The 24,654-nt window shown below is 41.7% G+C and overlaps 1 protein-coding gene across 14 annotated transcripts in view; it reads left to right on the top strand.

Moving 5' to 3' along the window:
* The window catches only part of NAALADL2 (N-acetylated alpha-linked acidic dipeptidase like 2), a 953,294-nt gene that overhangs the window by 807,685 nt on the left and 120,955 nt on the right, over positions 1-24,654 (top strand). For 13 of the 14 annotated variants that reach the window (XM_065557737.1, XM_065557735.1, XM_065557733.1 and 10 more), the window contains one exon: positions 11,067-11,162. In XM_065557737.1, coding sequence (XP_065413809.1) covers positions 11,067-11,162 — 96 coding nt within the window. Of the gene's footprint in view, positions 1-11,066; positions 11,163-15,847; positions 19,759-24,654 lie in introns of those variants that run through there. The other variant, XM_065557741.1, reaches the window with a different exon arrangement.

The raw sequence follows: 24,654 nt of genomic DNA, 5'->3' as shown, positions 1-24,654 counted from the left end.
TGTCAGCAGACAGGATACTGGGCTAGATGGACCTTTGGTCTGACCAGGTACAGCCATTCTTATGTTCAAAACCAATCCATGAAAATCCATTGGTTTTTTTTTCTACATTCTTATGTTCTTAATTTCTAACATAAATTAAAGAAAATTATTTGATGAAGATACCACAGCTATTTTCTATTCTACAGGGCCAGCCCACAACGTTTTGGCACCTGAGACGGGGAGCTCAAATGATGTCCCCATACCCTCTTGCTTGGGCCAAAACTTTGAAAGGTCTCAATTCTGCCTTCTTCCTGTTCTACTGCTCTCCTGGTACCGCTCTGCTACCTACCCCAATAAAGGAGAATTAACAACTTAAAATGCCTTGTTCAAAAATTTTAAGTAACACTTACATTTGCTGTTCAGGCGTTTGAAAGTTAACTTTTCTTGTCTGCATAGTCACTGGCATTTTTATCTGTTTGAATAATCAAAGAGGTGCTTTCCATGCCTTCTTGGTTGCAAAGATTTGAACTGCTTCCTGAAGGTCCACAGTCTGGGCCAGCTCATGCTCTTTTGAGATGGTTGCAAGACCAACCAGCCTCTCCTGTGTCATAGTGGAACGTAGATGTGTTTTTATTAACTTCAGCTTGGAGAAGCTGCGTTCTCCACTGGCAACTGTTACAGGAAGTGTTAGAAGTATGCGCAGAGCAACAAAAGCATTTGGAAAGAGGGTGATTATCTTACTTGTGCACATATATTCCAGAGCAGCCTTTGGAGTTGAACCTGCTGAAATGTATCTTGAAAGGGCTTTCAGTTCATCACCTAAATCACTCACATCAATATTGCGCATGTCCTCATGTGTCAACACTGTCTCCTGTGCCCTGCATTGCTGGTGTAGGTCTTCTTCAGGTATAGTGAGGAGTTTTGGAATATCATACAATATCCCAAATATACTCCTGTGTTCCTTGAGCTGCATGAAACGTTCTTCAACTGATTGTATTGCACAATCTAGCACCTGGTTAAAGAATTCAACTTTGAATTGTTGTTTGGGGACTCTTATGGGATTATCCCATGCCTCGTAATCAAAATGTCGTCTTCTTCAGTGACTCTTGTACTCTTGAATGGGTGGGAAAATAGCTTCAGTGTGAAGTTCCTCTCCCAACTTCTGTGCACTCTTCAGAACGTTTTGAAATCCCTCATCTGACCAGTAAGACTGTAGGTATGACTTTGTTTTGTCCAGTTGTCCCATTGCTCCAGATATATCAAGGTCAACACCTTGGAGTCTCTTGCTTACAACATTTATTTCAAATAGTATGACATGCCACAACACTAAGCCACACAGAATTTTGACGTTATGTATGTTTCTGGTGATTCCATTTCCCTCTGCCACAGTTCTCCCACAAACAGTTCCTGTCATAGCATTATCCTCCATAATGGCAACTATGGCATCATCTATCTTCCCAATTTGGTGTTTGATAGGCTTTATCGCCTTCACTCGACTTTCCCATCATGTGGCACTCAGTGGTTTCAGTGTCAGAGAGGATGTTCCCAGATGTTGCTTCAAAATTTGCCATCGATGAGTTGATGCAGAGAAAAATACATAGATGCTTTGAATTACATTAAAAAATTCAGCAGCCTCACTGGAAGCTGATGCTGCACCACTGACCACCAAGTTCAATGAATGAGAACTGCACGGGACAAAAAAAGCTTGAGGGTTTAACTCTCGGATCCGTCTCTGCACTCCTCTGTTCTTTCCTCTCATGTTGGCACCCATTATCATAACCCTGACTTCTCATGTCAGCTATTGCAATTCCTGTATCTTCCAGCTTTTTAAGAAGCACATTTGTCATACCAGCTCCTGTAGTATCATCAATGTCAATACATTCTAGAAAATGCTCTCTGACAGTCACCATTGCAGGGACATTTTCGCTAGGTTCTGTTGTTACAAAACGCACCATTAAAGTGATTTGTTCCATATGGCTGATGTCAGGTGTGCAGTCCAGAATAACAGCGTAATATCTTGCTGACTTCAGATCTGCCACAATCTTCTATTTGGCTTTTGTTGCCAGTAACTGTATGATCTCATTTTGAATTGTTTTCCAAAGGTAGCGGTGTGTGTACATTTCTTGGGTTGTGACTCTTCTTAGATGCTCCTGGAATACAGCATCAAACTCAGCCATCAGCTCCACAATTTTAAGGAAGTTTTCATTGTTTGGCACATACAGCTGATCTGAAGTGCCACGCAGTGCTAGGTTTTGGGTAGCAAGCATTCTCACAATGGCAATGAGCCTTTTCAGAACATTTTGCCAGTAAATAGACTCTGATGCAAGCTTCTTTTGATGCTGATCATCTATGTCATTTAACCTTCGTCTCATCTCAAGCTCTTTCCACCTATGGAATACTCTCTAGTGATTTGCTGCCTTCTCATGGCATGCCAGATTTCTAGCCAGATTTTTCCAGTCCTTTCTGCCTGTAGAACCCAATGTGGCTGAAACATTAGACTGGAAGAGTTTGCAACAAAAACAGTATGCAGCATTCTGGGTTTTTGAGTGCATAAGCGATGGCCTCTCCACTTTGTCACTATTGGGGATTTCACGCCAGTAATGTGTTTGATGGAAACTTCTATTTTCATTGTCTTTGGGGAACATGAAGTTTTGTACTTGCTGTGGCCCATGCAGTACAAGGAAATCCCTTCGGCTACTGCTCAAGTGGGTCCACAGTCCTGGATCATCTAGACTTAAGGAACTAAACTCAGCAGCAGCTGTTTCTTGTGCCTCCACCACACTCTTCTCTGATCTACACTTTTCTTCAGGAATGTGCATGGTTACATCCATTTGAGATGGAGATATGGATGCTGCAGTAGCTGCCAGGTCACCTGCACTCTGACTAACTGGAAGATCAGGCATTTCCTCACCACTCACATCCTCCCTGGGGCCGGAAGGCTCAGCGTGAACATTTGTGTCTATGTATCTCAGGAGAGCTCCTTCCTGCTTAGATAGAAAAGCTTCCTTTGCTTGCTTTCTTTTTCTGAATGCTGCCTCAGAGGGACATTTTCTTCTTTCACTCATGACTGCTGTTCTGTGCCAGCTATAGTGGCTCTCAACACTCAATTGAAGGGGACAAATAAGCAGGCTGGTAGCAGGGCCTGAGTGAGGGAAGATATCAGCGTCTTAAGGGCCTAACTGGCTCCTACTACTTCAGTTGACTCCCTGTTCTCCTCAAGTGGGTTCAGGGAAGCAGCAGGAAACAGGAAGCTCCCTGAGAAGCTGGTGTTAATCAGTCCAGGCTCCTGGGGGTCCTAGAGAGGTACATAAGAGGCTCCTCCTCCTCAGGGCCGGTGCAACCTATTAGGGCGCTACAATTTGGGGAGCGGCAGCCGCGGCGGTACTTCAGCGGCGGGACCTTCCGCTGCCTCTGTGGGGGGCGGCATTTTGGGGCGGGACCTTCCGCCGCCTAGGGCGGCAGAAAAGCTGGTGGCACTCCTGCTCCTCCTGTCTCTCCCTGCAGCTCCTGCTGCTTTCTGTTATTCCCTCTCACCTTTTCTCCTGCCTGCCTCTTAAGTCTCTTGTGCCCTCCTTCCTCCAGCATAGCACTCCACCATCTCTGTGCATCTAGAGCAGAGAGAATACATATGCACCAGCAGCAGACACAATTTTCTACACTCTGGGTCGTAGTGGCGCAGTCCCCCCCCACAGTCTGGCACCTGAGGCGGTCGCCTCATGGTAAGGCCAGCCCTGCTATTCTAAGTAGAGGGGAAATGCACTGTGTGGCAAATGCTGATTTTTAATGGCAACAATTGTCAGGGCCGGCTCCAGGCACCAGCCCACCAAGCTTGTGCTTGGGGCGGCACCTGGATGGGGGCGGCGCGGCGCCCCGGCCCCCGGGGAGAGCGGGGCCACGGCCGGGCTCGCCGCCCTCCCCCCGGCGCTCTGGCCGCCCTCCCCCCCCGGCGCCCTCCCCCCGGCCGCCGGGGGGAGAGCGGAGACCCCGCTGGGGCTCGCCGCCCTCCCCCCGGGGCTCCGGCCGCCCTCCCCCCACCCCCGCGGGGGGGGGGGGGGCGGCTTTTTTGCCTGGGGCGGCAAAAAAGCCAGAGCCGGCCCTGACAACTGTGGCTCTCTAAAACATGGAATGATACTTGCCACATTTTAAACTCAATACCCAAAGATGCTGTGAGGTTTAATTAATGTTTAAAGTGTGTTGGATGAAAGGTTCAATCTAAATAGAAAGAGCACTGTAACTAAGTACACAAGGGATTGCAAATGTAGTGGCCAGAAAATGAAAGGGAACCATTTTGTATAGCTTATTAATTGGGAAAGGATGGGATTAGTCAAGAAAATGAGCCTAGTAAACAAAGAGTAGCTTGCAATGCATATATCCCTCATAAATAAATGAAAGGAAGCAAGGTGTTTTTTTTGCATTTCCCATCCCCATTTAATTGATTCATAAATCAATTAATTACTGTCAAGAGACCTGAGGGCAGCAGGAAATTGGGTCCAAATTAAAAAGAAAAGGAGGCAATTTGTTTTAAGATTGAAAGTTGAATGTTCAATCGAAGTTTAATCAGAAGTGACCCATTGTTTGAAAAGTGGAACATCAATGTCTTTCTAATTTTACAGAATGCTTCATTAAATGAGTACTCGGAAGATAAGGATAACTGATAATTCTGAAAGGAAGGTGAGGGGAAAAGGATGCTCTCTGGAGCTAAGTTCAAAATAAAGGTGTTTTTTGCGTGTCAGTTTTTCCTTTCAAGAAGACAGATTCAAAGAGGAGCAAAAGGCATTACACTGGGACTTTGGGGATTATTTGTAGTACTTTTATATATGTTATGAAAACTGTATTATGAGAACTCTAAACCACTGTCAGAGCAACAAAAGTATTTAATCCACTCAGGTTCACATATTAATACTTGGATAATCGGCTAGATCTTAGCAGAGGGTCACAAAGGGCATATATATGAGGGATGTATGCATTGTAGGCACCCAGGGGGAGATTTTCAACAGACACAAATGGGAGTTAGGTGCTAAACTTCCAAGGGGAGTTGGGTGTCTATCTGCCCATGATTTTGAAAATCACTCCACAGTTACATATGGCATTATGAAATTCCTTGGAAGGAGCAATTACCATTATGTTTGCCCCTTGTTATTTACCACTTCCATCAGACCTGATGTGACCTGCTTCCTCCTGCTGACAATTTCTTACCCACTTCATCGAGGTGCTGAGCAAATCGGCAGGGCAGAGACCAGTCACAGTGGGGCAGGACTGGACTGGCATGGGGCCAGAAGTAGTGACTGATCAGAAGGGCATATGTAGTTATCTGCTTTGTGTCCTAGCACGTGACTGGGGGGGAATTAACGGAAGGTACATTGATGTGATGAGTCTTGCTTTGTTCATGGAGAAAGCAGGATCTGAAAGGATGCTGGAACTCCTATTGTGTGGGGGAGAGGTATAAAGGATGGATAGACTCCTGTGCTGTAAGGTTAGCATCTCTTTCCCTTATTGCGTGTTTACCAAAGCAGTGAACATCTTTGCTTAGCAAATTGCTGCAAAAAATCCCACATGCATTTGTGAGCCTGCTGAAGGAATAAATGGGAACACTTCATTCATCCTTTCACTGCTGGAAAGCATTGCCCTGGCTATTAAATGCTGAGAGGTGTTCCTGAAACATCCTGTGGGATGAAATCTTTGCCTATACTCTTTGGGATAAAGAGTGGGCTTCAGTTCTTGTGGAAATTCATTTTGCTTCCTATGGTGAATTCAGTATGTGAAAGACAATAATATTTGACCTTATTTTTATGTAAGAATAGAGCCAGACTATGCCTGGGTTTCTAGTAGTTCTATACAATACAGTTAATTACAAACTAACCTTTCCCAACACATACCTGTTATTACAGATGGAAATATTTCAGATGCCAGTGAGGTATTTCAGATAGCATCCTTTTTGGTACGATTGGCAAATGATTTTTTTGTAATGGCAACCACTAGATTTCCTAATGTTACACTGCATGTAACATTAGGAAGGTTTGGAATTGTCATCCTTTCTCTATGGCAGAGATGCACAGCATTTTCCCACATGCTAAAGTGCTCCAACCCAGTAAAAACACAGTGATTGTGTAAGATTTCTTTTTAAAGCCTCACCAAGCAGATCAGAGTAAAGACGCATACCTGTGTGATCCTAAAGACATGGCTACCCACAAGGATTTGCCATTCATTTATATTTTTCAAATGTTGGAGTCTAATACATTCTGCCCTGTAGGTTGTTGGAGAGGAGCAAGGCCAGGGTAATAATCTGAGTCATAATTAATGTACTGTGTTGCCATCTCTGCCCTCACATCACTTATTTTAACTTTTCACCTTAGAAATATTGCAAAAGCTAGCTGTTCTGCTTCCAGTGCTGTGACATATGTCAACGATTTTTTTTGAAGCCCTTACATCAATCATAAAGTCATATGGTGTTCTGCAGCAGCTGTAATATGACAGAAAATTATATTTGTGTAATTCCATTTGAAAGAAGAAGAGCTTTGATTGATGGCTGCTGATCAAAGTTCTCGTGGCATCAAACAGGAATATGCACTGATCCTCATTCCTTGTTGGCTAATGATGATGATCACCATATGCCAGGTGCCATTTTGTGCACCTTCAGAGTACTTCTGGTGTGTATTGTGCAACACCTTTTGCTTAAAGTTCTAACAATGCAGAATAACCAGTGGGAGGGTTTAACAAGTCAACACTACAGTAATTAAAATAGTTTAGAATGTAGTACTGGGATGCTGCACACAGCTCTTTTATTTATGACATAAATTGATTCTTTTTATATATATACATACAAATAAACTGTTGTGGGTTAAAAGGACATTTCTGCTCAAAATAGATTTTAGCATAAAAGTTTTGGACAAGATTTTTTTAAAAATAGGAGCCTAAAATTGGCTATCTGACGGCACCTAGACAAGTGGCCTGATTTTCAAAACTGCTGACTACAAAGAAGCTCCAATTAATTTCAGTGAGTGCTATTGAGTGCTCCGCACTTCAGGAAATCAAGCCACTTACGTAGGTGTCTTAGGAGCCAGAATCTAGGATTCTATTTTTGACAATCTTGGTCTATTTGGTAATAGATATTTGCAGATTCTTTCAGAGGCTGCTTTGTTATATACACAAAGAAGGTATCTTCTCTTTCAGAGCATTCTCCACACTTTTGCAGCGGCTCAGAGTAAAATGTGGATTTTCTGGAGTATAAATGCTGAACTGAGCAATTCACAAATTGATGTTTGCAGAAATGTAAGGCAAGAATGAGATTAAGAAATAAACCTTGTGATTCATGGAGTTAGCTGTTTGCCTGCAGAAGTTGGAAGGAATTTTCCTCCTACATATATCTTAGGCCTAATCGATAGATTCATTGGGATAATGGGCATTGTGTCTTCCTGGGAACAGACATTCAGCCAATTCAAGTACAGGTAACAACTGGAAAATGTTTATGAATGTATAAGTCCCACTGCCTAGCTTATGGTGGTCTGGAAGGAAGTACCTGTATACAGGAAAGGGGAATACATAGGAAGTTCATACGGAGGTCAGCGTCTAAAAGAGACAGACATCCCAAACAGCATATACAAATACAACTTCACTACAGAGGGATATATGTGTGTGTCTGCTACATATGATGCATCAAGTCTCAAGTCTAGAGGTAGAGTACAGGACTAGGTGGACCAATTGTCATATCTTGTATGGCAAATCTAATGTTGTAATTGTTTCCTTCGGTTAATTTTAATAAGGTACATAAGAATAAGGAAAAATAATGTAATTGTTTCTAAGTTATTTATTGATTGATTGCAGTTGTGTGGATAATAATTAAGTGCATTAGTGCTGCTGCGTTAGACTACCCACCATAACTGAAGTGGTCTTGCTCTGTGAGCCAATTCCTGTATAAACATTTAAAATAAAGATGAATAGGTGTTATGAATCAGTCCTGATGTCTGTATTGTATCTTTATAATAAATGACTTCATGCGTATTCTTGTCTGAGGTCTTACAAAAAAAGTGATATTTCTCTGAGGGGAAGAATAACGTCAAGCAACGTATTACATCATTTATTATTCCGATACTTCTATGACAAATTATACAATGTCCAAATCTTTGTGTTCAGTCATGCATCTGTGTGCTAATTCCATCATATTATTTTTAAGGAAGTTTTGGGACTAGTGGGAAGCCATCAGAAACAGTCACCCCAGGATGAAAGGGGAACATTGACTGATACATTTTGTATGTCTATATATCGATATATCTGTTTTTCCTCCAAACTTCAAAGAGTTATAGAATTACAAATGATGGGACAAATTTTACCTGCCCGCCCCCCTGCTCCCATTGACTTTCCATGTCTCAATATGTATATTACAAAGATACCACTGTACCCACCAGTGGCTGCATAATTCACATATCTTTTATGGGCTGTTTGCTTTTTAACTTGAAAGGATGAGACTTCATTGGAATTAAGACCAACCAAAGCTTTTGCCAAAATAGCGTTTCTGCTTGCCCTTCATAAAACCTAAAACCCATTGTATGAAAGAGGCAGGCTCCGCCATGGGTATAAATTGTTCATGAGCTAAAACAAAGCCTCTAGTTTCTCTCCCTTCAGCTCACTTCCTGAGAATGTTCCTAGGTATCAGAAGCAAGTGGAAAAGGTTGGAGGGTGCAGGCGTTACACATCAGTCCAGTTAAAGTGCACAAAACAGTTGAAGTTCAGAGCAGTGTTAACATTTTTTTTAACCAAAGCTTTATTTCACCACTTCACAGCATGCAATCTCTAACTGGAAATAATGTTCTGGCAACATGATTAAACGTGGTTGCCAGATTTACAGTTCCGAAAGGCGCAACTTCAATATATGTGCATACTAGGTAGAAGTCTTTTCTGGCAGATATGGGCAGAGATTATTGGACGTCAATAAACGTCTGGATGGAGAAACTTCAAAGATCTTAGTCTGACAGGCATAGGTATCCATCAGTTCATCATTTGGTAGAAAGGAAATGCCTCTAAGAACGTTCTGTAATATCTGTCAGTATTGCCCACAGGTCTGTCTTAGAGTAATCAGCTGGGAAAGAAAAGCCAGAATAGATAAGACAATCAACTCAAATTCAGGATTTCTTCAGCCATATCATAGTCTGCACTCGATCCTCCTTGCAACTTAATCCCAAAATAATTTAGACATGCACCACTGTTAATTTTATAGCGATGTAAACACTGTACTGCAGAGTGATTTAGGCATTTCTGATCCTAGAGTGCAAATTCAGCTTACTCGATGGTAGTATTATTTGTATTGTAATAGCACTCTGAGGACCCAATGAGGATCGGGGCCACATTTTACTAAGTGCTGTGCACAACCCTATGAAGACACAGTTCTTGCCCCAAGATGCCATTATTTGCACCTTAAATTTATATTTAATCTCACTAATAATACATTCTCTACTTAGCCCCGCTTGGTGAGTGGCTGTTAATGTCTGAGCACTGTGTGTCCTTCACAGAGAAAGATGGGTGGCCTCTGAAAGAAGACAGACATCTGCTCTGAGATTGCCCTGCCTTAATTGGAAACTGGATTCTAGAAATTCTGGGAGGGTTGTCAGATAAAGGATTATAGGATAACAGTCATTCTGCAGAGAATTCATAAGAAACCCTTCAAATTATACAGAGTCCAATGAGACGGTACAAATAATAAGATTAACAGCTCTGTTCCTTTCTCTCCCTGCACACACTATGCTCACTGTAAACATAAAACAGTGGTGCAGATTTCTTTTCCTAACTATTTCGTGCACTTATTTCACATGCTTGTTTTTAGAAAGTTTTTTTTTCTGAGTGTTAATATTTATGCCTTGAACTCTCTTAATCCAGGTCCCCAGCCAGTTTAGAATCAGGCTTGGCTTCAGAAAATTCTAAGTCCAACCAGATCCTGATCAGTTTTTGTAAAAAAAAAAAAAAAAAAAAAAAAAAAAAAATTAAATCAAACTTCTCCTGAGAGAGTAAGTTTCGTATGATGTTCAGATTCCATGTGGAGTACATTACAGTATGGACTGAGTGGCCACAGAAATATCAATTCTTGCTTGTGACAACGAAGGGGCTGTGATGGGGTGTACCCCCCATTTGTTATCCCTTGCCAGAGGCTCCACTGCCTTTGTGCACCCTACCTTAGTGCATCCCACCCTAAGAAGGTATCCTGCTGCAAGGGAAGAAGAGCAAGTTTACCTCTCCAGGGGTGGCTTAGAGGGGCCTGCCATCATGAGCTGCCGGCAGAACCAGCAAGAGTTGGACCTCTGGCACCTAGATGAGGCAGGAGCAGGTGGAGGCCAATCAAGGCCCAGCAGGCCAGATAAAAAGAGATGGCTGTTTTTGCTAGGGGACACATTTGGGTAAAGCCAGGAGAGGGAGGGAGGAAAGGAAGGATTGATCTCTCTGCCCTAAGCCAAGTAACCTGGCCAGTCAGGACCCCAACTTTGTTTAGTATTTGCTGTGGACCTCTGTGAATGAATATTGTGTATGTTAAGGAGTTTAACATGTAGGTGGCTATCTTGAGTTCAGCATTAATTTGTTTTTTGTAAGTCTGAGGCAAATCCACTCCATAAGGCGCTAGGCTCGTGTGAGCCTTTTACAGGGGCAATCTGACCTCCTCCTTGCTTATTGTACAAAAAAGTGCACATCACATAAAAATTAATGACCTCTGTGTGTGTATGGATTTACTTATCTATCTATCCCTTATTATCATATGTGTATATATTCTGAACACTAAACATAATTGATCACCTCAGATATCAAATTGCTAGCTAGCTTACAATGAAATCAGTGTGGATCTTCTACTTCTAGGTAGAAGACTCAACTGTATTGGGAAATATAATTATGAAGACAACCATCCTTCCAGAAACAGTTATAAAACTAGGCTCTTAGTGTCTGTTTCAGCAGCTTGTAATGAGTCATTTAGATCAGTAAGATGAACTCTAATAATCAGCACAAACTTTAAAACAATGTGCAGTCCTTTGAATCTTGAAACGAAATCCAATAAGCGTCTGATGACGGAAATTGTTTGGAGTCCTAAGAGGTTTCTCTTCCCTTTTCCACAGAGTCCAAGCTTTCTCTTTGAAGCTCTCTTTCCTGCACATAACACAGTAACTGAAGAGCTGGATCCCTTGTTCAACCTCCATGAGACCATTGCTAAGGTAAGGGAAATTGAGACGCCTTACCTGAGTCACAAATGCTTTATTTCATGTTGGCAAATTGTGCTTGTTAGTCAGACAAGCTGTTTTCAAAGATGAAATGTCTCCTTCCTAGGGGTCTGTTTATTTCATAGCTAAAAGTAACATGTCTTTCAGTCAAATTAGTATTGTTATGTGCACCACTGGGGATACTGATGAGATTGCGGGAGCCAAGAAAACTTGTAAACCTATATAAGCTGTATTTTATGTAACTTTCTGTCTCGTGGTCAGTGACATGTTGCACAGTTGAATTGGTACCATTGGTGCAGTAGATTGACTCCCACTGGATGGCAGAGTGTTGCACTTCCATCACCATCCTTTTTGTGGGAAATCTACAACAAGTGAATGGCTAAGTTATGGGATGGGACACCACAGGAATTCTTCCTGGATCCTCCCCAAGAGTGGCGCTGAATCAGTTTATCTTCCAGGTAAGGTGGCCAACTCACTTTCTGAGCTACGCTGGCTGGCGCCAGCCTCCCCAGTAGAGAAGAGGTTACTGGAGGTTGTGTGACATTTTGGTTTTGGATGGCCTCTAGGTTGGGTTCTGCCAGTGGAAAAGATATAGTATTATTGTATTGCCTGCTAGCTTCTGATGAATGGCCAACCTGATAAGGCAAAGTTCAAATGCTTATCTAAAACATCTGAATGTTTTCTGGCTCTTCTCTCAGCCTTCTAATATGAACTGAGTATCCCTCCAAACAACCTGCTAGTATATCCTAGCAACCTCTCCCTGATCCTCCAAGATGCTCTCCTTTCCTCTTTCCTCCTCACATCCTTCCTGTGATGGGGTGTCTACCCCATACAAAACCTGAACAGGTGAAATAGGCCAATTAACCTTACAGGCTGCATCTGCAGGAGAGCCAAGGACTGATAAGGCCTAATGACTGATGAAGCCTAGCTGGGGGAGGAGCTGGAATAGGCTTATAAAGAGAGAAAGTTGGTGGTAGGAAAAGAGCCATAGGGAGGAGCTCGGCAGCCCCTCTCTAGAGAGGAGGGGCATTGGCTAGGCAGAGAGTAAGCCCTGGGAGCCTGCTTTGGACTACACATCCTGGCCAGAAACTGGGAAAGGGAAGTAGCCATGGGGAGCAGGGGAAGCTCCAGTGATAAACCCAGAGGTGAGCCAGAAGATGGAGAAGAGAGGTAGGAATGAGCCCAGGGAAGCAGCAACAGGGTCGGAGCTTGAGCAAACCACAGTTGCTGGGCCTAGGGTCCCTCCACTGGGTTCCACAATGGAGCCTGGAATAGTAGCCAGGCCTAAATTCCTCTGGGAAAGTGTCAGTCTTGAATGGGAAGAATGCCTGAATGGCACCCAGACAGCTGATCAGGTGAGACTTTGTTACCCTTGAAGGGGAAAACGGTATAATGACCTGGCCAGAGGGCCACGCCATTAAGAGGAAGCACTGCAACTATGAGAGAGCTAATCCCCAGCTGCAGGCACTAGTAGACCGCCTCCGCCCTCCTTCCCCTCTCCAAGCTGTGAATAAACCCTGCTATAGCTCCAATAAGCCCTGGCTCTAACAAGATGTAAGACTACAAACAAATTGAACTTAATGCAATCAGATCCTTTTTCTTAAGTTATAGGAGTGTAAGAACAGGATTTCTTATAAGCTACAAATACATGGGCCTTGTGATCTGAATGCTTTGCACATTTGGAGTTATTTCGTTTAGAAAAACAGCTGCTGTGGACACACTTCTAACAAAAAATTCCTGAGGATTATCAGGGTGCAGATTTAGCATGCAGGCACTGTAGCTGCACTGTCAAGACAAATAGTAACTCCTCTGGATTAAAAAATAAAATAGACATGGTCTTTTGAACCTGAGGCTGGGAGCACAGAAGATTAAGGAGCAGAAATGATGGGGGAGTCCCCTCTGGTCCTTCCTGGCAGGAAACGTGGTTGTTATGACATGGGTCCTTCATGCCAAAGTAACTTAAAAGGGGATCATAAGAACCCCATCCTTGAACCCTGAGGCTGGAGGAGGTGTGAATCATTTAATGAATCATAGTTTCATGATGAACCATGACCATGATTGAATAATCTGCCTTTGAATAGTCCCTCAATATATGTTGATTAGTCTAGAAAAAACATGCTTTAATAAAGTAATGAGAGAGTTGCCTCTTAATATTTTGGAATATCACACATGATTTTATAGTAGTTTCACAACTTCTCATTGCTCATTTGGGATAAAACTGTGTAGAATGCAGTACAGTAACACCACACTTAACGTTGTAGTTATGTTCCTGAAAAATGCGACTTTATGTGAAACGCTGTTAAGCGAATCCAATTTCCCCATAAGAATTAATGTAAATGGGGGGGGGGGGTAGGTTCCAGGGAATTTTTTTTCATGAGACAAAAGATATTATATACATATACAGTATAACTTTTAAACAGTTTTAAACAAACAATTTAATATTGTACACAGCTATGAATGATTGTGAAGCTTGGTTGAGGTGGTGGAGTAAGAGGGTGAAATATTTCCTAGAGAATGCCTTGCTGCTAAATGATGAACTAGCACTCGGCTGAGCCCTCAAGGGTTAGTATGCTGTTGTCAATGTAGCCTCACACTCTACAAGGCAGCATGGACTGACGCAGGAGGGAGGAAACACAATAGATGCAGGGCAGTAGCTGCAAACACTTCCCTGCAAAAACTGAATGTGATCATGAGAACCACGCTATCCAGCTGGAGTGCACCCCTCCCTCCTCCTGACAGCACATGCACAGGTGCTGACTTTCCAAAGTCCTGGGGGGCTGAAGGTGTGCATGCATGAGTGAGAGAGAGAGAGAGAGATGTGCATTGCCCCTTTAAGTACACTGACCCCACGTATGTTGCCCTTTTAAGCAGATCAGACAGGAAGCAACAGCTTCCAGCAAACTCCCTCTTTTCTGTCCCCGAGCCCTGTCCCCATCCTCCGCTTTGTGGAAAAGGGGTACGGAGTGGGGGGGGGGGGAAGGCAGGGGGACATCCTGATATCAGCACCCTTCTCCCCTCCCCCTCCCAGCAAGCAGGAAGCTCCCAGGAGCAGCTCCAAGGCAGAGGACAGGGCAGGAGCGGCATGGCAGTGAGGGGAGGGACAGCTGAACTGCTGCTGGGCAGCTGCCGAGCCACATACCTTACAGGAGATTTAGGGGAGCTGATGGGGGGAGGGGCTGCCGGCCCCCCATAGTTCTAATCTCCACAAGGAGGGGCTGCTCTTCCAGAGAATTTTGCAAGCCGAGGACAAAGCAGGCAGCTGCCAAATGACATTATAAGGGATCATTGTGCAACTTTAAACAAGCTTGTTCCCTAATAGATTAGCAACGAGACAACGTTAAGTGAGGAGTTACGGTATGCTAGAGCTTTATTTTCTCAGTGTGTTTCTTGCTATATCCCAAAATACTTTTATGGAGATAAATATACATAACATAGAGTCATGGGGCCAGATCCTCAGCTTGTGTAAATTGGTGTAATGGAGCTAAATCAGATTATTCCATCTGAGGATATGGCCCATGAACTTAAAGTTTTCTCTCTCGCACTCTCACATTCTGTATGGTGGAGAAATGCAACATGGCTGTGCTGGATAGCAAGAGTTGTCAGCCATAAATGGATGAACATTTAGAAGGCCAATGATGCACACCCTAGGCTCCTTCTGACTTGAGTACCTCTAACTGCCTCAGGTGTGATCTGAAGACCATTGAAGTCAGTGGATTCCCATTCAGTGGACTTTGGATCTGTCACCAATAACCTACTAATTACAGCCTGTTATGGCTTGTTGTAACAGTCCGGCTCCTTTAACTGATCTTTGTAAGTCGTGTTATTAATTGTAAAGCCTGAATTGTTCATTGTATTCTAGTGTCTGTGCCTGAGGTATCATGTCATTTCTATTTTTCCTTGGCAAGCTTGTTTTCTGTCAACCCTACATTTGATACTGGTGGCTGCATGTCCATGCCAAAGAGTTTCAGACTATGTAATCAGGGTTCAGACAAGTCTTTTGATTAGAAACTATTTCACTGGACTTTTTACCTGACACTGATTTCCATGTTATGGGTTCCAACGTGACAGATCATTTTTTACATTATTAGTGGTACCTGCTCTTATTCTTTCAAAGTACAGGTATGTACTTGGAGAAATTTAGGTAAAGGGATAACGTATAAAAGAAAGAGGCTTAAATTATTCTGGCCATATGTGGTAGCATAAATGTACTGCAAAACATTTTGGCTCAACTGCCATTTTACTGTGTACGTTCAGTGATGTCCATGCTTAGAATGTATAATATGGATATGGGCATGTTTTTATATACAATATATGTGTAGTGAAATAGCAAGAATAAAGTATACGGTTATATCAGAAGACTGAATGTCAGGAGTTGGACTCCAGAGGAGATGATACAGAGCAGATACTACAGGGTGGATTGCCTACCAAGTACTTAATATTTTATTTATTCACATGAACCCACTCTCAAATGCAAAAATTAATATCAGACAGTCAAAGTTCTATAAGAAAAGATCCAAGTCCTAAGAGTCTTGCAGAGCAGCAATGTAGATGATGATGAATATTTGCAGTTTGCTGTAGCACTAACAGACTGTATAACTTTGAAAGTTTGAGTGTTGCAGTTCTGATAACTCCTGTGATTTTATAGCATGTCTCACTTTATTTGTTGTTGTTTTCTTAAGGCTCCAGCTTCTGGATTTGTGAGAATCTCAGCTTTCATTAGCCCTCCTGGTTGCAGAGAAAAGCTGGAAAACATGACCTGAGCACAACTTAGTCTCTAAAATCCAGAGGGCAAAGAAAGCTTAAAATGTACTGCCTTAAAATCATAATTTTTTTTTTATAATCTTGTGATTTTTTTGAGGGCCTGATTCATGATTTCTGAATGCTGGGGGCTGGGAATACTGTTGACTTCAGAGTCACACATCGTCTTTTCTCATGTGCCTTTGCACTAGAACATCACTAGTCAGTGTGACGGTTAAAGAGATCAGGGTAGAGCACAGTCAGCTTGTATTCCGAGGACACCACTCCCCTGAGTGTACTCCAACTGTGGGTATGTCTACACAGTACCTTGAAGGTATAATTTCCAGTTTGAGGAGACATACCTGTTCTAGCTCTCATCAAGCTAGTGTGCTAAAAATAGAATTGTAGCTATCATGGCTGGAGGAACTAGCCACTCAAGTACGTACTTAGAATCTTGGACAGGATCACACTCAGGTGTAGCTCGTCCTGCTGCTCACGCCACTGTGCTAATGTTTCTATTTGTAGTTCACTGTCTCAATCAGAGCTAGTGCAGTTCTGTCTTCTCAAGCTGGCCGTCACACCTCTAGCTCCAGGGGAGACATATCCAGTAGATTGGGTGCCTGCAATCTATTGAGAGTGCCAAAGCCTGTATATTTTCATGTAGCTTGGGCCTGTATAAAAATCAAAGGGTACTGGGATCAAATAATAGTGCTGATAGGTTCTCTATTGTCTTAACCCTCATCTGCTGATGGCACTACTGATCTGTAGTTAAAACCTTTGCGGACAGGGAGAGAATTCAGAAAATCTCAAGTGTATCAGGCAGCAGAGGTGGTCCCAAATGTCCGCACTCCTATTCCTGTTTGACATGGATAACACCATTCATTCATATTGTTGTTCAGAAAATAGCAAACTGGACTTGCAGGGAGTTCTGGTCTTGCTTTCACACAAATATATCATGGTCACCGCACACATCACTGAGGTCTTAAATACAAATTTTAATTGACTTTGCTTGACAGAATCTATACGTTTGAGGCCTACTTCTGCAGTCCTGACTCAGAAGTGAACTTCCTTTGCTATCCAAAGGGAAAGATGGATGGGAAAAAGACAGGAAAGGAGGAGGGAGAAATTGAAGGGGAGCAGGGAATTTTTTTTTTTCTTCAAATTGGAATGTCAGGAGAGAACACAACACAGACAAAGGCATAAGGGGAAAGAAGTGAGATGGAATGACAGAGAGAACAGTTTCTGGGCATAGAAAAATAAAACTGAGGGAAATCAAGGAAGAAAAAGAGAATTCAGAAACAAGAGCGAGAAAAAAAATGCAAACACAAGGGAGATATAGTAAGATTTTTTTTGTAATTATTACACAGAAGAAAGCTTAATTCTGTAATAAATAACCCAGTAGAATAGTTTAAAAAAGGATGGGTTAGAATCATTGCACACATTGAAGTTCATCTAGGGCAACAGCATTCAAGAATCAGTCCTACTTCTTCTCTTGCCTTCATGGTCAGACTTCTTTAAATGTTTTCTTGATCTCAGTCCTCTTTAGTATCAAAAGCTACCTGGCAAAACTCTTTCAAACAGAGTCAGTTTTTAGGTTCTATATCGCTACGCTCTGTTTTGCTGTGGCTTTGTTCAGTTTCTGAAGTTACTTAGCTAGCTATTAATTATAGTGAGAGAAAAGGGAAAAAAGAGAGAATGGTTGAAAAGGAATAATTGTATTATCTGTTCAGCTGTTAGAATTCATGGGTTTCACATTACTAGTAGGGAACAAAATCTGACGGTGTATATATACATCTGCATGTTCCCAACTCTAAAAATATTTTCTGTATGCGTATTGATTTTCAATGTGATCCCCCTGAGGGGGAAAAGGCTCGATAAAGTTTTATTTCTTTTAAAAAGAAAAAAAACACATTTCAGTTCACCCTTAATGGAAATGTCTGATCTAGTAAAAGAAAGGAAATTTCAGTTACGTGGTGATATAGATCATTTAAACTGTGCCTATTCTACACATTCTATTTTTGATCATTTATCCATGATCACTGTATGAATAGTAGTAGAAGTCAGCCTATTGTACTTCACTCTTATGAATGATACATGAGACTTGGTGCTTTTGTTTTTTGTTTGTTTGTTTTTTCTTCCCCCCCCCCCTCCTGTTTTAAAGCAAACCATTAGAATATTTTTGAGTTTACTAGTTATTGTATGCCTGCTGGTTTTTCTTGGAATATTGCAGCCTGAAAATAAAGATCTGCATTGTTATTCTAGTGAAAGTAAGACAGAGGTGGTGGATAGGAATGCAGAAACATATCTCTTAAGATCTTGTAACTTTGAAAATAAAGTTCTATAGCCTTTTATGAATTAAACAGAGAGAGACAAAATATCCTTCTTTTATTTGGTCTTTTGATTTTCAAAGCCAAGTTGTATTAATGATGTCAATAGAATTTTTGATGAGATTCTCTAGACACCTAGGAAACCTTGGTGTATCCTGGCAGGTTGAATGATCAGGCCTTTGTCAGAGCCTCTTAAGTGGAAGAAATATCATTTAGATTTAAGAAGTAAAGAAGTATAGTTAGTTAAATAAATTCATACGCATTTTTAATACTATTGCTTAATCTGAAAGGATACTTTACATTTTCCGTGTGGTACTCTGAAGCTATGTGCTCAAATTATGCCTTTTTAAAAAAACACTCCAGGCTCTCTATTTTTATATCAAATTATTGTTATTCCATGCAGAGTATCTCCATGGAGAGGTGCACTATATGTTTTCTGACATATTAAATAAGTGAAAACAAATATGCTAGTGCATATACCTGTAAAATGTGGAGAGTGAATGTTGTTTCTAATAAAGAATCAAACTGCCATAAACTGGATCTAGGTTTTTAAAGCACCCCTCTTTCCCATGAGGGAAATATCCGACATGTCTTGCCTTTCTTCAATCACAAATGTATAGTTCAATTCAAACAAAGATTTCATTTGCTGAAATTGGAGTTTATACTGACTACATATTTTCCATCATAGAGAGGTTTATTTTATTGTTTTTCATTATATTACTTGAAATATTATAGCTTATGCAGTTAGTTGCTTTTACTACTTATAAGCACATTGTTCCTTAAAATGAGGCTGTCAACAATTGATTCTTTTTTTAAACTGAAGCTAATCATGACATTGTCCTTTCACCAAATAATGTAGCATGTTAAAGGAATTTTGTCTTTTCAAAATTAAGGGAGAAAATGGCTAGCATTTCACCAGAGATACTGTACTGATAGGCACACTGGTTATGATTTAAAAATGGACATATTCCTACTGCATGTGACTCCTGCTTTCCTGAATTGTATTGACTAGAGCTGACCCTAGAAGTTCTGGCACAATGCAATTCAAATTTGATTGAGATCCCTGACAGTGCTGTCAGAATTCAAGGCAGCATGCAGTTTGGTCCATGGATAGTGTTGGTTATCATATTTAATCTGACTCTGCTTCCTGCATATTCATAAAATGATGAGAAGAATTTGTCTTGCACACTAAAATGCATGAACCTGAATAATGCATACAGAATACCAAGTGATGGGCCTACTCCCACTTACCCCTATATAACTAATATAATTATTATAGTACTGGGCCAGTTCTTCATCTGGTGTAATGGATTTACCCTATCTGAGAATCTAGCACCTAGTGTCTGATTTTTGGTAACTGTGAATAGATACTTACAAAGTGCTTTGCATTCTGTGAGTTTTAAGGTATGTCTACACTGCAATAAAACACCTGCAGCATGGCCATGGCTGACCTAGGTCAGCTGACTTGGGCTGCACGGCTGAAAATTGCAGTGTGGATCTTTGGACCCACACTGGAGCCTGGGCTCTGAATGTGATGGGGGAGGGTCTCAAAGCCGAACGTCTAGACTGCAATTTTTAGTTCTGCAGCTTGAGCCCCATGACCCTGGGTCAATTGACCTGAGCTCTGAGAGTTGGTGTGAGGTTTTTTTTATTGCAGTGTGGATCTACCCACAGTTGTATGAAAAGCTTATCTCATGCACTCGGGGTATTCTTGCTGCTAAATTATATACCTCGGACATAGAGGCTTTTTTTTTTTTAAAAAGACTCCCTCCTCACCAACCTGACTTCCATTCTTGAAGCTGTTCTGTCCCCAACTTAAACACAGAAGACTGAATCCTGCTGACTTGTGACATGAAATCAACCAAACAAATGGAAAAGACAATATCGGTGCACTTGCCGAAATTGCACGTATCACTTAGAAATGGATACATCCCTTCCAGCTTCATAGAATCATAGAATATCAGAGTTGGAAGGGACCTCAAGAGGTCATCTAGTCCAACCCCCTGCTCAAAGCAGGACCAATTCCCAGCTAAATCATCCCAGCCAGGGCTTTGTCAAGCCGGGCCTTAAAAACCTCCAAGGAAGGAGACTCCACCACCTCCCTAGGTAACGCATTCCAGTGTTTCACCACCCTCCTAGTGAAATAGTTTTTCCTGATATCCAACCTGGACCTCCCCCACTGCAACTTGAGACCATTGCTCCTTGTTCTGTCATCTGCCACCACTGAGAACAGCTGAGCTCCATCCTCTTTGGAACCCCCCTTCAGGTAGTTGAAGGCTGCTATCAAATCCCCCCTCATTCTTCTCTTCTGGAGACTAAACAATCCCAGTTCCCTCAGCCTCTCCTCATAAGTCATGTGCTCCAGACCCCTAATCATTTTTGTTGCCCTCCGCTGGACTCTTTCCAATTTTTCCACATCCTTCTTGTAGTGTGGGGCCCAAAACTGGACACAGTATTCCAGATGAGGCCTCACCAATGTCGAATAAAGGGGAATGATCACGTTCCTCGATCTGCTGGCAATGCCCCTACTTATACAGCCCAAAATGCCGTTAGCCTTCTTGGCAACAAGAGCACACTGTTGACTCATATCCAGCTTCTCGTCCACTGTGACAGCTTCTCCAACTGTGGCACCATCCCCTCTTCAAATGGGAGTTTTTCTTAAACGCTGTGCACTTTACACTCAGAAAATAATACATCATACCTGTTTTAAATGTATTACCCAATTAATAGACTGCCCTTATGAATGTAACAGTGAAAGTGACGCCCTTATTAGCAATAAGCCATCTGCATATCTGCCACATGTCTTTTCAGTCAACCTGTCTTTTCTACAAATCTCTGAGTGAAGAAACAAAGTTTTTACAAGTTGTGCTCTAAACAGCTGATTTAAACTGTAAATACTATATATATTAGTATTGTACCACTGCTGTCTAGGGGATGTAAAAATAAATATCAGGTATTTGATTCTTTTGCAAAGCTGAGCTAGCAAAATTATGCTTCTTATCTCAAGAGGTAGAGAGACCTGTGGTGGTGATGGCTTGTTTTGGTTTTTTGGAGCTGTAGGTCATGAATCTGTTCCCAATGTTTTATGTGTGTGGTAAAATGATGATTAAGTTTGAATGTAGGTAGACTCAGAGAATTGTGGGCTACCCCAGCACTTTATACATGATGCTCTGTGACACTTGGTCCATGCTAAGGCCTAAAAAGCAGGCAATAGTATATTGTAATCATGTGTGTAATGCTCCAAATCCTGGTGTTTCCTAATTTGAATCGTGTCCATCAGCTGCTAGTGCAAATTAATATTTTAACAGTGATCTATGCCTCTATACATAATCTTCAATTTTCCTTTAGCAAATTGTAATGCCCAAAGAAAAATCTCCCTAGAAAGCATCAAAGTCTGAGTGCCATGCCATTATAACATTGCCCTTTCTCAGCTGCTTATGTAAGAGAAAATGCATTTTAAATTACAATCATGACTCTTTTAGTGACCAGCTTGGGCTTGATTTGAATGATGCTATGTGCCTTGGAAGATCTACCCATAATTGGTATTTTAGGACAGTTAGTATATATATGCATTGAAGCCAGAGTAGCTTTATCATATCAAATTGAGATTTAGAAGCTGAGAAAATGTTAAAATCACAGCATTAAGAGATTCATATGCTGGATAGTGATTATTATAAAAGCAATACTATTGATTAAATCAGGATTTTTTTATTCTGATCCAGCTGTGAAGATGCTGTACAATTGAAAGATATGCACAAAGTAAATGTTAAAACAGTATTCTCAAATGCCAAACTGCATGTAAATTAGATCTGGGTGGCTTCTGAAATACTTGACTCATCATGGGTGCTGTCCACACAGAGAGCCAAAATGGTTGTGGGTAAACTAGGTCACCAAAACTGACTGTCTCCAGAATAAGTGTGTGTTGTCTACTGGCTTCTAGGTAGCCTGCTGGCACAGTGGTCTTAATCTAGTTCCTAGCTATTTACAGCACAGGACCACTACCACATTTGGCATTTCAGTGTCAGTCTAAAAAAAGAGGCCACAGATCATGGAGACTGAGACAGTCTTTCACCCATAGCAGCAGACGCACACTGGCGAGATCAGTGTGGGAGAAGCTTAAACTGCAACTGCCTATGTTGCACTTGTTCTGTGCATAAAAGGATTGATCCTGCGCCCAGTGGAGTCACTGGGAAAGCGCCCATTGGCTGCATTCTCAAAGAGAGGTACTGTGGAACCTTAATGAAATCTAATGTGTGAATTATCTGGTACTAGAATCTCTGAAAAGTTTAAAATATAAATACCTGGGGTTATGTTTAAGAGTAAAGGATTAGCTAATTAGGGTTAATTGTCAGCCTGTGGTGGCTGATTAGCATAACTAATCTAACCCAATGAATACCCTTAAGGTAAAGGTATTCCTGGATTCACCAGGTGAAATGAATGGTGAATGAGTGTCTAATTAAGAGGCAAACAGTGTATAATCAGAGCATGCAGGTGCTCTGATGGCTCAGAATAGCTGTCAGATCAGCGTATGTTAGAGCCTAGTAGTTTGAAGGCAAATATGGGGTTGTTTGCTGGAAGGCCTGGGACGGGTTAAAAGATTTTGTGCAATGGGAGAAATATATGGACTGCCTGATGGTAGAAGAAGTGGTGTTATAATGGCAAGGTAGCCAAAGTGTAAACAAGCATTGGCCCGTCTTCATTGTTGGAGCAAGTTGCAGAACAACAGTTAGTGATCTGTCAGCTGGAGCCTCAAGGCACTGGTACAGCTGGACGTGGAATGTACCTAACCATAGGAATAGGCAATATGTGAATTAGTGCAAACAACTTGGACCTGAATCTCTTCGCACACTGGAGTAAATCTGGTGATACTCCATTAATGTATATTAACTTGGTTCAGTAAGACCCATCAATACAATTCTGCAACTCTCTCACAGAGTTTCATAACAACTAGTTGTGATTATGTGAGTTAACAATACTGGCTTTAAAATATTTTTGTGTCACTTTTAATATGGCAACATGCGTTGCTTAGGAACTGCACATTGCTGAGAGCTTTAATGGCAGTGCTTGAGAGAATGCCAATGGGGCCATTCATCAGCACTTGGATTCTCAGCAATGAAACCTTTGCATTGATTCTACTTTGGCAGGGACCAAACTGACAAAAGGCATGCTAGAAATGTCATAATTGGCTCTATGATGAGTTCTGGCTTCTGACCACTAGCTCTTGAGAAAGTTATCAGTGATGCTGATTACACTAAACTTCAATGAGGGAGTTGTATAATCTAGAATCTTTATGCCTTTATACCTTAATAACTGGTGTGTTTCAAATGTCCCTCAATAAATACCCCCCCCCCCCCCCCGTTTCTGGGAGAAATACCCTTTGTTTCTTCTTGAGTTAAAATATCTCAGTCCCATTCAGGTTATAGACATACAAAAGATATATTACACTCCAACTCTTCTCTTTGGGTGAGGCTACAAATGAACACTTTTATTGAAATTGAACTGAATGGCTGCAAGTCTGTGGCTAAATGAAGTTTTCTCTTGACCCAGAGACCAGGTGTAGCACAAGAATTGGCAATGCACAAAGTGCCCACAAATGCATTTCAGTCCTTCTTTCCTTTTGAGGCCGAAGGAGGCATTTAAGTGTCCGTGCCTGTTGAATCACTGGCTTCTCTGCTGAGAGTGAGAGCAAGGGAGCTAAACTTTATAGGAAGCTGTACCAGGAATACAGCAGTATCACTCTCTCTGACATTTCCTTTGTAATTAATCCACTTCGATCACAAACATCTTATTTGTTACGTACTATATAAATATTAAATATTTGTGTATGTACCAATTCCTGTTTTCTCCACACTTCAGGGTATCTTTGTATTTTTCTTTCTAGATTACAAAAACAAACATAACTAATCTATATGAAAATATATATTTTCTACACTGGGGGGATCGATCTAAGTTACGCAACTTCAGCTACTTAGATCTACTCACCGCAGACACTGCGGTGAGTCGACCGCTGCCGCTCTCCTGTCGACTCTACCTGTGCCTCTCGTGGCGGTGGAGTACAGGAGAGTGTTCGGGGGTTGATTTATCGCATCTAGACTAGACACGATAAATCAACCACTGCTGAATCGATTGCTGCCTGCCGATCCGGCGGATAGTATAGACATACCCTATGAGCGTCTCATAAGTAGCATATGTTTTACATATTGAATCGATGCACAATCAGATACTAAAGCATGTATGAATTAATATGAAAATGGCAAACCGTCCACAATGACAAAGGTCAGGAATGTATGTTTTGAAATGTGAAAATCATGGAATCCCTGTATCCTAGGATACCTTTTACAAGTTTAGCCTTAGTGACCATGATTTCTGACTACTTCTGCATGTGTTTGTATGTTTTGCTTTGAGTGGTGCACACCATTTCA

This window comes from Chrysemys picta, chromosome 9 (genome assembly GCF_011386835.1).
Source record: "Chrysemys picta bellii isolate R12L10 chromosome 9, ASM1138683v2, whole genome shotgun sequence".
Classification (NCBI taxonomy): domain Eukaryota; kingdom Metazoa; phylum Chordata; order Testudines; family Emydidae; genus Chrysemys; species Chrysemys picta.
Note: the sequence above shows the minus strand (reverse complement) of the source record. Positions and strands in the feature narration are given on the sequence as shown.